The following is a 12317-nucleotide window of genomic DNA, read 5'->3' on the forward strand; positions in this document are numbered from 1 at the left end:
TTCTAACTAAATTTAAATGACTATAATAAAATTTAAAGTGCACTCCTTATATCCAAGGCAAAGGATGTCATCCTGTTTCTGTGACGAGTGCAGTGAACGATACGGACAGTAACTCGTTACACAAAGGCAAATCAAAATTTTCTACACAGAATCATCTTACATGTTCTTGACCAACTCCATTTAACAAGGCCTGTGGCTGGCAAATGTAACTTATACAGACACAGAGCTTTATTTGATACATTTACAACAGGAGTATTTTTGACATGTACTCCTATCGCAAAACCACCCCTTTCTGTGGAGAGTGGGAGACCTAAGCGGAGAAAACAGTCTGGATTGACGTGTGATGTGTCCCCAACTCCAGCACAACCAGCAGGTCTCATCTCAGAATAACAGCTGGGGGAGGGGGGGGGGGCAACACATCCACCACTCACGGCACCCCACCCTTCCCACCCCAGCCAGCAAGTGGTCTGCATACAGCACAGGGAGTCGAAAACATTTTCTTTTTTAAAGATTTATTTATTTGAGAACGAGAGAGAGAGCGCGAACAAGCAGGAGGGGGAGAGAGGGAATCTCAAGCAGGTTCCATGTTGAGCACAGAATCCCACACAGGGCTTGATCTCACGACCCTGAGACTGTGACCTAAGCTGAAACCAAGAGTTGGATGTGTAACCAACTGCACCACCCAGGAGCCCCGAAAGAATTTTCCTCATAAAACAAGAACAAATGGCGAAACAAAATGAGGGAAGAAGGGAAAAAGACAACTAGATGTAAAAATCAAGCACCGAAAGTACAAGAGTGGGGATTCCAGCCTTCCTACTGAGGGCTCCTTTCACTTGTAGTGCGCCAGTTGTGAGACTCTTGAATCAGACAGTGCAGGCTGAGGAGATGTCCCTCCAGCCAATACCAAAAACATAAATTAAGAATGAAGCTGAAAAGGCGCCTGGGTGGCTAGTGGGTTAAAGCCTCTGCCTTCGGCTCAGGTCATGATCCCAGCGTACTATGATCGAGCCCCGCGTCGGGCTCTCTGCTCAGCGAAGAGCCTGCTTCCCTTCTGCTCTCTCTGCCTGCCTGTGATCTGTCTGTCAAATAAATAAATAAAATCTTTTAAAAAAAGAAGAAGAACGAAACTGAAGGATAACCCATAAAGCTGCAGCCAGAGCCCAGAAGGGAGAAGTCCGAGAACCCCCGAGTAGCCAGCAGGAGCATGGCAGGCACTCGGCAGCAGGCACAAGGGCAACACTCCCTGCACACACCATCTACCAGTTCTCCAGTAAGCCAGAAAAGGAAACACTGGGAGAATATGCTCTAACCCTCTCTGCACCACCTTATTCTCCCAGTCCTAAACCACATCTCTAGGGTCTCTACACCTTACCTACTCTATTGCCAGAAGAGGACAAATGGAGGAACATGTGTGTCAAGACAGGGCAGAATGGAGCTATTAGCCAACAGCTTCTGGTTTCTCAGGTCTTCTGCTGAAATGGGGTCATGCCTGAGGGGCTTTCAGAGAGTCAGAAAAGAACCAGCTCATGAACAGTCTACACTTTGAAGATCCACATCCAGGTTTATGACAGATTCTACAATGTCTAATCCTTAAAACAACGACCATGAAATACCCCACCAGCTACCTTTTATGTCGCCTACACTAGTTCTTAATTCGATCTGTAATGACAAAAATGGTCAGGAACAGACCTCTGGGGGGGATCACTTCAATAAATGGGCAAACTGCAATCCAAGCACATGTGAGTCTTTGGGAGTGAACATCTACACTGCTGAAGTAGTGCTGAAGAGACAAATGACAGTGATTCAGTGGCCCAAGGCCAGTAAATCCCACTGCCGACAGATCTATCTGTTTGTACCGCTGTGATTCTTGCATGGGAGGCGATCAACGGAAATGTGACTGCCTGATCACGAATCCGAAAGCAAGTTCTTCCTACAATTGCAGACTTAGTACACTATCCCTAAGAAATGTCCTCAGCAACCACCTTTAATGATCCGCTTGAAAAACCAGATCCATTAACAGCGAATACTCACACATCTGAAATCAGTAAAAACACAAAGACAAACAAAAAAGAACTGTGATATAACAAATAATTCAAGTAGAGATGATACTTTTCTCAACTACGTTAATATTATACTCTGAACGTGGCACAAAGTAAACGTGCCACTAGATTTGTCATTGAATAATCATTAACCCTTATGACCCTTTCCTCCTGTCCGTCTTCCTATGTGAACCACTACAGAAATCACGTGGACTGCACATAAAAGTGCACTGGAATGTATGTCCTAAGTTTTGCTCTAGAAATGAATTTCGAACAAGGCAGGTCCGCTTAGCATTCACTGTAATTTCAGTGAATAGTGGTCCCAAGGAGACAGCTCGAGAGCCAGAGGGCTCAGCCCTGGCTCTGCCTCATCTGAGGCTCCGTAAACCACAGCGGCAACTGTCAACTCACAAACTTTAAATGGCATGTCTAGTCTTAGGACACGTTTCAGTATTTTGCTGTCACTGTGAAAGGAAAATCAGGATCTCCAAACATCCTGCATTTCAGATCATTTTATTTAATTCAGCTGCTCACTATGTGAGACTCCAATAAAAATGTATCTTTTGAGAATTACTAATAGAGCTGTCAGTTATAAACAGATACTCAACGACAGAGTAACACTCTGCCATATGCTGTAAATTGGATCCAAGAAATTCCATAGTATAAAAAGTGGGGGCCCCACTACTGTGCGGAAATGAAAAGACTGGAGAGAGCCTGCTTCAGAGGACCAGGACAGAAGCCGGTGTGATATTCAAACACCGGGTAGGAGGCGCTGTTGAGGGAATTTCACTACAAGTTCAATGACCACAAAAATCTCTTCTGGTTTAAGGAAGAACTGCTCATTTCAAACTAATTATCCCAAATCATTTCATCAGACAACAAATATTCATAAATGAGAGATGTACTCACACTTCAACGGAAAAGTTCATCCTTTGTGTTTGTTAAAATGTTGAAAGCTACTGGCATTAGAAATGTTTCCAAGTTCTGCAAGGGTTCACTTCAATCCAAGGAACAAGGTTCAATCAGTAATATGGAAACAGGATATGATCTATATAAATTTTCAAAACTGTACCTGTAACAATTCAATTTTAATATAAAACCCTTACTATTAACCTGTGATTGTCATTCCCAATCGTAAACAAGTACTACCCCAACACCGTGCTTATTAGCACATGGTAAGTTATCACCGCTGAATGAATGACCACCACTGACTCTGCAGGATCCCCAGGACGGAAGGAAACTGAACGAAAACAAATTTCTTAAAATACTCAGCCTGACTCACGCAGGATACAATCATGAAAACCTGCCACATGATTTCATTACTTGTTTTAATTACTATTCTTTTAAAAAGAAAATTAAGAGAAATCAAACAAAGGATTACTTTGCTGCCTTCTCTATGCTACCGCTTAAAATCGCTCTTAAAAATACACCCAACAAAAGAATAAACTCAGAAAGTTGCTAACATTTATGTTGAGCTAACTTCGTCCACTGCAATTTTCTAAAGATGTGTATAGGCAATAGTGTAGTATAAAACGTAAATACTAGGACAATGAATGCAAATGAAATTACAATTAAGTCTACATATTGTTGCTGCTAATTACCATTTCAACCAATCTGCATTGTAATGGACTGAACTAGGGGCACCTGGCTGGCTCAGTCGGTGGAGGGTGCAACTCTTGATCCTCAGGGTTGTGAGTTCGAGCCCCACAGTGGCTGTAGAGGCTACTTACAAAAACAAAATCTTGAAAAAAATAAATAATGGACTGAATTATCCCTAATCATGCTTTCTTCGTTTCCGAAAATCACTGTGTGTATTACATTACACATCAGTCCACAATCAATCTTGTACTGTGTTTTTACTAATTTTAATGAGCTATTCACATTAATATTTAAGTCCTGAATGCGGCAAATACCAAACCTCTTAAAACATTTCAATTATACCTATGTAAAAATTATTCAAATATTAAACCTCTTTTTTGTGTTCAAAGAACTATCCTAAACATTCACAAAAGCAGATGTACAAGTGAACAGAAAATTAAAGGAGGAAACTTCTACCACAAACTACAGTACCAAAAATATGACAGAATTCCAGATTCCTGTAAGATCTCATTTAAAAGAAAAAAAAAAAAAAAGGCTTTAAATTTCTCGCGTTTTAAATTTCACGACACGCATTAATTACAATAGCTATGAAAATCGACTTCACTTCCCAGAGAGCGAGAAAAACCAACAGCCTGGAGAGGGTTCGTATTTACCGGCCACCAGTTTTCCCAGCAGCTACTTTGTTTCACATTCCAGTATTTCACTCGAAAGCACCCTGCGATGGTATAAAGTGCAGTAATTTCTAGAAATTAGACGTCAAAAAGCAGAGGTCTAAAACAAACTTGAAAGGTAATAATACCCCACGAGTGACTATAATGGGGGGGGGCTCGACTCTACACGTACATCTCCCCGGAAGAGAAGGGTGCGAGCTCCCCTTCCTCCCGCAACGGCGTTATTGTACGCGGCCCCTAAACTTTAGAGACAGCTGAGCCCCGGCGCGCTAGCGTGAGCCCGGCGGAGACGATGCGTGCAGAAGATGTCACTCTGATGCAAGTCAAAGTACGGTCCTGGCGACTCAATTTCCAGTTCTCTCTGCAACAGTAACCCAAGGCTGCTCCTCAGGGACTCGAGCCCACCAACCAGAAGAGCAGCAAGCCCCCCGCGGTCCATCACGCTGAGGAAGCGCCCTTTGGGGGCATGGGGGCAGCGGGGCACCCCCACACCTTGGGGTCCCACTCCGCGCGGAGGGGCGAGCCAAGGGCCTGGAGGGGCCCTGACGCTGCGGGGCCTCCCGAAGCCCCCCGGCTGCCTCTCTGGGGCGCCCAGAGCCCCCTCCGCACCCCCGGCTCCCCCGCGGTCCACTCGGGGGTTAACCCCTTCGCGCCCCCCGCGCCCTCCGCAGGCGGCCCGGCGCCCCTCCAAGCTGCTCCCCCGCGGCAGGACCCGGAGGGCTCCGCGCGGGGCGGCGGCGGGCGGCCGGGGCGCGGCGGCGGCGGGAGGCCGGGGCCTAGTCCGGGGCAGCGTGTCCCGGCGCCCTCCCCCACTCCCACACGCTCGCTCCGGGCGGGGTGCGCCCGCCCGCCCCGGCGCCGCCCGCCGCGGCTCGGGGCGGCTCCCGCCCAGGACGCGGGCCGCCGGCTACCTGCGGGTTGCGGAGGGCCATGGCGACCCGTTTCAATGAGCCTCGGCGCTCGTCCGACTCCTCACGCTGCTTCCCCCGCCGCCGCCATCTTCTCGCCCGCACATACACACTCGCATCGGCCGCCGCGCCTGCGCACTGGCCGCGCGCCGCGGGGCGCGGGGAGGCCGGGCGCGCCGGGAGCGTGCTGCGCATGCGCGGCCGACAGGTGGGCGTGCGCGGCGGGAGCCGGCCCGGTGGCGTCTGGGTCCGCGCCCCTCGGCGCTGCGGGCGGCTGGGCCGCGCACTGGAGGGCCGCGGGGTGCGGCTGCGGTGCGGCCGGGGGAAAGCACAGGGTACGCAGGTGATGACGCCAAAGCGCCCAGCCGGCCCGGGCTCCTCACCTAGTGGGAAGCCGCCTGGGACCTGCGTGAGACTCGGGACCGTCCGGAGCCTGAGGCCGGCCCGGGCCCGGGAGCCGCAGGGTCTCCCTAGGCCGGGGTCTCCCGAGGGAGCGCCAGAGGTCCCGGAGCAGTTCCCCTGCCGACGGCGATGACACTTCCGCCCGTTCATTCATTTGTGCAGGCTCCTTCCCTGCACGTCGCGCGCCCACCCCGTGCCACGCCTATCGCCGGGCGGTGGAGGAGATTCCAACCAAACTCGGCTCTGGGGCCTGGCGGACCGGGAGCGCCCGGGAAGCGCTGCCTGGCACACGCGCCCGTGCACGGTCGCAGTCGGATCGACCTCGGGGTCACCGACCCCAGAAGCAGGGGGCCCCCTGCGCGACCGCGCAGTTTCCCGTCGGGTGTGGCCCCTCTCGGAGCCTGGGACTGCAGGCAGGCCCCCTCCCTCCCTCAGCTTTGTCTCCCTCGCCTGCGAATGAGACGAATGCAATTTCTTAAAGGGTTTCGGGGAGGATCATATTAGATGAGTGTGAACAAAGTGGCCAAAAGAACCAGCTCCCCCTCCCCCCAAAAAAGTAGCTTCTGAGATTATGACTCACACCCCTTATCCTGGGTCTCACTTGCTCCACGCGTCCACAGCCAGCCAGGGTCAGACCCCGTGCTGAGCTGCAGAGATGAACAGTAAGAGCCATTGCTACCTTCTGTTAGGACAGAGGGCCCGGTGTTTTCAAAAATGGGACACCGTGAAAAATATTGGGGGGGTGGGGGGGAGACTGCTCTAAAGTATAACCAAAAATATAACCAAATACAATCTTGACGGGATCCTGGTGTGTTTTTTAAGCGAGGAGATACCTTTTGACAATCAGGAATTCGAGTATGGCTTGCTCTTGGTAATTGTAATGGTATACTAATCGTTGCGCACGTGTGAAAGAATGTTCTTATTGTTCAAATATGCCTCGGAAGAATTTAGGGATGAATGTCATAATGCCTGTGAGTTCTTTTTTAATGGTTCAACAAAAAACAGTGTATAAAGACAGACAACTCCACATAGAGAAAAAGCAAATGAGGTAGATGTGAACAATTGGGTCAAAGGGGTACTCTCGACTTTTCCTTTTCTGTAGGTTTGAGAAAGTATATAACGAAAAGCTGGGGGAGCCATATACTATTGTATCCATGCTATGGTTACAACAGAAAAATTTTATCTGCCTGTGGATAAAGTCAAAGGGATATAAAAACCCAGTGATGGCTTAGGATGGTGGATGTCTGATTTTTATTTTTTGAACAATACATAATAGTAGGATCTAATTCTGATTTTCAAATCACTCACAGAGATATTAATGCATGGTTTCAACACAAGGAGGTAGATGGTAAAAAGAAAATATTAGCAGTTACTCTGGGCCCCATAATGCTGACTAGGCCCTAGTATTTGCAACCACTTTAGGGGCACTGGAGGAACCCAGAGTCCACACAGATCTGAATTAAAATCCTGACTCCTCACTCACTGGTTGTGTGAACATCAGCAGAATACATAACCTTGCTGTGAATCTTTGTAAATAGAGATATGGTTGGCAAAATCATACCAGCCCCTCTTCCTATCCCAAAGATGTCTACATGACCTCACATGACAAAAAGGACTTTGCAGATGTGATTATATCAAAGACCTTGAGAGGAAGAGATCAATCTGGATTATCTGGGTGGTCCCAGGTAAGCACAGGGATCCTTACAAGGGAAAGAGGAAGGCCAGAGAGTCAAACAATCAGACAAGGAAATGTGGCAACAGAAGCAGAGTTGGGGGAGAGAGAGATTGATCTGAGAGTGAGATTGCTCTTATGCTGCTGGCTTTGAAGGTGGAGGAAGGGGCCAGGAACCGATGAATGCAGGCAGCCTCTAGAAGCTGGAAAACACAAGGAAACATTTCCTCCCAGTTGTTCCGGAAGGAACCTAGCCTTGCTCACACCTGGATTTTAGAACGTCTTCTGACCTACAAAATTATAAAATAATCATTTGTAAACCAGCAAATTTGTGATCATTTGTTACAGCAACAATAAGGAATTAACACAAGGAATAATACCACCTACTCTGCAAACATGTTGGCAGGAGGAAATGAAGTAATGGCTCAGCAAATGGAACATGGGGCCTGGCAGTTTCTAACTACTGTTCAACAAACAGAGGGACTTTTTGTTCTATCTAGGGAGGGCGTAAGCGTTCTGCAAAGAGGTAACATTTGAGCTAAGTCTTGGGGCGCCTGGGTGGCTCAGTGGGTTAAGCCACTGCCTTCAGCTCAGGTCATGATCTCAGGGTCCTGGGATCGAGTCCCGCATCGGGCTCTCTGCTCGGCGGGGAGCCTGCTTCCCTCTCTCTCTCTCTGCCTGCCTCTCCGTCTACTTGTGATTTCTCTCTGTCAAATAAATAAATAAAATCTTTACAAAAAAAAAAAAAGAGGTAACATTTGAGCTAAGTCTTGAGTAGTATGTGTGGAGATGGGACCCACATTTCCCCATCTCTGCCCAGCAGAGAGGGGCACCTGGGTGGCTCAGTGGATTAAGCATCTTTAAGCATCTGCCTTCGGCTCAGGTCATGATCTCGGGGTCCTGGGATTGAGTCCTGCATCAGGCTCCCTGCTCAGCGGGAAGTCTGCTTGTCACTCTCCCTCTGCCCCTAACCCCCATTCATGCTCTCTCTCTCCAATAAATAAATAAAATCTTTTAAAAATGAATAAATAATTACACCGATGGAGATACATGGTCTGTATCTAACAAGCAGGAGTTAATTCCTGGATCCCAGAGGACAGACTATTTCTATTAGGCCTTTCCTACCTGGAAAGTTCTTTTCTGGAATTCTGATAGCGTGGAGGACTGACTACAACTAGCTGTATGGCCTTAGGCAAATACATAACCTCTCTGGGTCTGAAAACTGGAAGAAACAATACCTGGCAGAGATCTAGTGAAAATGAATATAGTAACGAGATAACATAGGTCATTTGGTTGATAAAACATCCAGCAAACAGGGAGAGCCCAGTAAACACTGGAAACTATCATTACCCCCAGACTCCTTGCAAAAGAAAGTGATGTTTGCACAGGAAGGATGTAGCGCATTTGATGGGATTTATTCAAGCTTTCAAACAAAAATTGGAATTTGGGGAAACATATCCACCATTATGAGCTGGGCAGGCAGCTTCCCAGTACTTAAAAGATTTTTCTGGTGGGATTGGTGGCGATAGTAACAAGTGCGATTTTTTTTAATAATGAATAATGGAACATTTCAGCATTTGGAAGACCTGCATAACTCAGTGAATCAATATTTTCCAATGATCCATGTGGGGTGTTATAAAATCATGCATGAGTACAAGATCCATTCAAATACAAGACAAACCAATGGATTTGAATCTAACCGAGTACAAAAAAAGTTCACTGATATGATTTCACATTCTGCTTTGCAGTTTTTCTCTAAGAAATCTGTCCACTGGGGCACCTGGGTACCTCAGTGGGTTAAAGCCTCTGCCTTTGGCTCAGGCCATGATCTCAGGGTCCTGGGATCGAGCCCCGCATCAAGCTCTCTGCTCAGCGGGGAGCCTGCTTCCTCCTCTCTCTCTCTCTCTCTCTCTCTCTCTCTCTGTCTGCCTCTCTGCCTACTTGTGATCTCTGCCTGTCAAATAAATAAATAAAATCTTAAAAAAAAAAAAAAGAAATCTGTCCACTTTGGGCAGTGATAAAAAAATACCACAATTATCTAAAAACATCACTCCTAAAATAAATAAATTAATTAATAATAAAACAATAAAATAGAATAGATTAAACAATAAAAACATCACTCCTTTTGAGGAATACACTTTTTTTATGATTTTATTTATTTATTCAACAGACAGAGATCACAAGTAGGCAGAGAGAAACTGAGAAGCAGGCTCCCCGCTGAGCAGAGAGCCCCAGGTGGGACTCAATCCCAGGACCCTGGGATCATGACCTGAGCCAAAGACAGAGGCTTTAACCCACTGAGCCACCCAGGCCCCCAAGGAATCCACTTTTTAAGAAAATACCCCTCCCTTCCTTTCCTAACCACATTCTGTGTGTGAGGCTGGATTTTCTTCACAGACCTCAATCAGAGCAACATATCACTACCGACTGAATTCAGCCGCAGATGCGGGAACTCAGTTGTTTTCCTTTAAGCCAGACATTAAAGAGCTTTGCAAAAGTCCACCATATGGGGTCCCTGGGTGGCTCAGTCAATTAAGCAATACTCTGGGTCTCAGCCCCGGGTCTGGATATCAGGGTCGTGAGTTCAAACCCTGCATTGGGCTCCATGTGGCGTGTGGAGTCTACTTAAAAAAAAAAATCTACCATAGTGCCATCTTCTCACCCAAAATTATTTACTTTGGAAAGTAGTTTGTTTTTTTTTTTTTAATTAAAAAAAATGTTATGGGGTGGGCTTTGGTGGCTCTGTCAGTTAAGCATCTGACTTCAGTTCAGGTCATGTTCTCAAGGTTCTGGGATCAAGCCCACGTTGGGCTCCCTGCTCAAATGAGAGTCTGCCTCTCCTACTGCCCCTCCAACTACTCATGCTCTCTCTCTCTCTCAAATAAATAAGTAAAATCTTTTAAAAATATATTATTTTTATGTTGACATACACTGCATTTATGATTAGTACATTTCTTGACTTATTCTTTAAATGTCTCGGTTTTCATTCCTAAATGGAAAGAAGCAATAAGCATAATTTACAAAAATAAAGTCTTTCTGAGAGTCAGCAGTAATTCTGAAGAATGTAAAGAAGTTTGAAAATGACAGCTCCCAACCCCCAGGCAGGCTGCCTCTGTGCTTGGCTTATCTGCCTGGAATTTGCTTTCCCCTCACTCAGCTCTCTGATGGCTGCCATCTCTGAAAGGTCGTCTCTGGCCACTCTGCTCCTAACGGCCACCTCTCCACCTGTTATCCTGCTTTATTTGTCTCCAAAGCCCTCACTGAGAGCTGTGAGTCTGTGGCATCTTTACTTTATGTGTGGATCCTCTGTCTCCTCCCCTAGGACCCTAAGCTCCAGGAAGCCCAGGGCTAGATCCTATTCCCTCATATTTTCCCAGCATCTACAACCGTTTTAAACATTTGGTAGGCACTCAATACATATTTTTTGAATGAGTGAATGAATGAATGGCCTCATTTAATTCTCACAAGACCCAGCGAGGTGGATGCTATTGTCTTCCCTGTTTTAGAGCTGGGGAAACCAGAAGAATCCAAGCGACCTGCCTAGACTTGCACCTCTAATAAGTGGGGCAGCTTGAGATGAAAAACATGGGTGTGTCATATGCAGAATTGGGATCTTATTCGGAAATTGAGTCAAGCCAAGTACCATACAAAGGCATTTTTGAGACAACGTAGGAGTATAAGTGAGGCGTGGAGGAGACCATGGAATTACTTATTAGAAAATGTGTGAGGTCGGGGCGCCTGGGTGGCTCAGTGGGTTAAGCCGCTGCCTTCGGCTCAGGTCATGATCTCAGGGTCCTGGGATCGAGCCCTGCGTCGGGCTCTCTGCTCAGCAGGGAGCCTGCTTCCTGCTCTCTCTCTGCCTGCCTCTCTGCCTACTTGTGATCTCTGTCAAATAAATAAAATCTTTAAAAAAAAAAAAAGAAAATGTGTGAGGTATGCTGGTGGGATCGAGGTTCTGTTGGAAAATACCCCTTCCAGTTTGGGGAGGTGGACGCTCTAGTACACAGGGATGAACTCTGTGAGGGATGATACTTTAAAATATTTGAGGAAAGCACAGAAAGAAGAAAGAAGATGGGGCAAACATGGCTGTCGGCAGCTGTAGATGGTGAGATGTGGGGGTGTCTGTTCAGGTACAAGGAGAAGCCAACGGGAAGATGTGCCGGAGGGAAACCCCAGTAGGGGTAAGGGGAACGGGAGGGGGCTGGCCAAGGTGGGAGCCTGCAGACTGGGCTGTGGGGTGGTCCCCTCGGAGCAGAGGGGGACCAAGAAGGGCTGAGTAGGAGTCGTCTGCGGCTACAGCTCGGTCTTCAAAAGTTTCCGTTGGTGGCGGGTTGCGCCTGGGAGGCTCAGTTGTTAAGTGGCTGCCTTCGGCTCAGGCCATGATCCTAGGGTCCTGGGATCGAGCCCCACATTGGGCTCCCTGCTCAGTGGGGAGCCTGGCTTCTCCCTCTCCCACTCTCCCTGCTTGTGTTCCCTCTCTCGCTGTGTATCTCTCTGTCAAATAAATAAATAAAATCTTTAAAAAAATAATGAGACTTCATGTGGGACCATCGAGGAGCCCCTGAACCACGTATCTCATCAGGGGGTCCCACATCTCTCAGGAAAGAACTTGCCTAGTGTGAATGTTCCAGGGCTGCTGCAACAAGGTATCACAGACCAGGGGCTTAACCAATGGGAAATTTGTCCTCTCACAGCCTCGGAGGCCACAAGTCTGGAATCAAGGTGTGGGGAAGCAGGTGTAGGTTCCTTCTGAAAGCTCCAGGGAGAATCTGCCCCAGGCTCCCCTCCACTCTCTGGGGTTGGCACGCCTTGGCTTGCGGCCGCGTGGTGCCCATCGCTGGCCCCTGGGTCACGTGGTCTTCTGCTGTGGGACTCTGTCTCTGTGTCCCTTCATAAAACCGACACAGAGGACTTCTCATCCCGAGCCCAGAGGAATCTTAGGAGGTGCCCTTGACCCCTGACTGTGGCTCACTCCACAGGACCCCTCTCGTGAAACCTGTTCAGTACTAAACACTAAGGCCACACT

At 47.8% G+C, this 12317-nt stretch overlaps 1 protein-coding gene across 1 annotated transcript in view; it reads right to left on the bottom strand.

Annotated features, from left to right (window-relative positions):
* Window positions 1–5412, bottom strand: part of USP10 (ubiquitin specific peptidase 10) — a gene marked incomplete at its 5' end in the record, with an annotated part of 71425 nt that extends 66013 nt beyond the window's left edge. Inside the window, one exon of the mRNA XM_082712001.1 lies at window positions 5221–5412. Within this exon, the coding sequence (XP_082568127.1) occupies window positions 5221–5412 (192 nt within the window). The remainder of the gene's footprint in view (window positions 1–5220) is intronic.
* Window positions 5413–12317: the final 6905 nt, after the last annotated feature.

The sequence above is a fragment of the Mustela nivalis genome, assembly GCF_964662115.1.
Source record: "Mustela nivalis genome assembly, chromosome: 18".
In the NCBI taxonomy this organism is placed as follows: Eukaryota; Metazoa; Chordata; class Mammalia; order Carnivora; family Mustelidae; genus Mustela; species Mustela nivalis.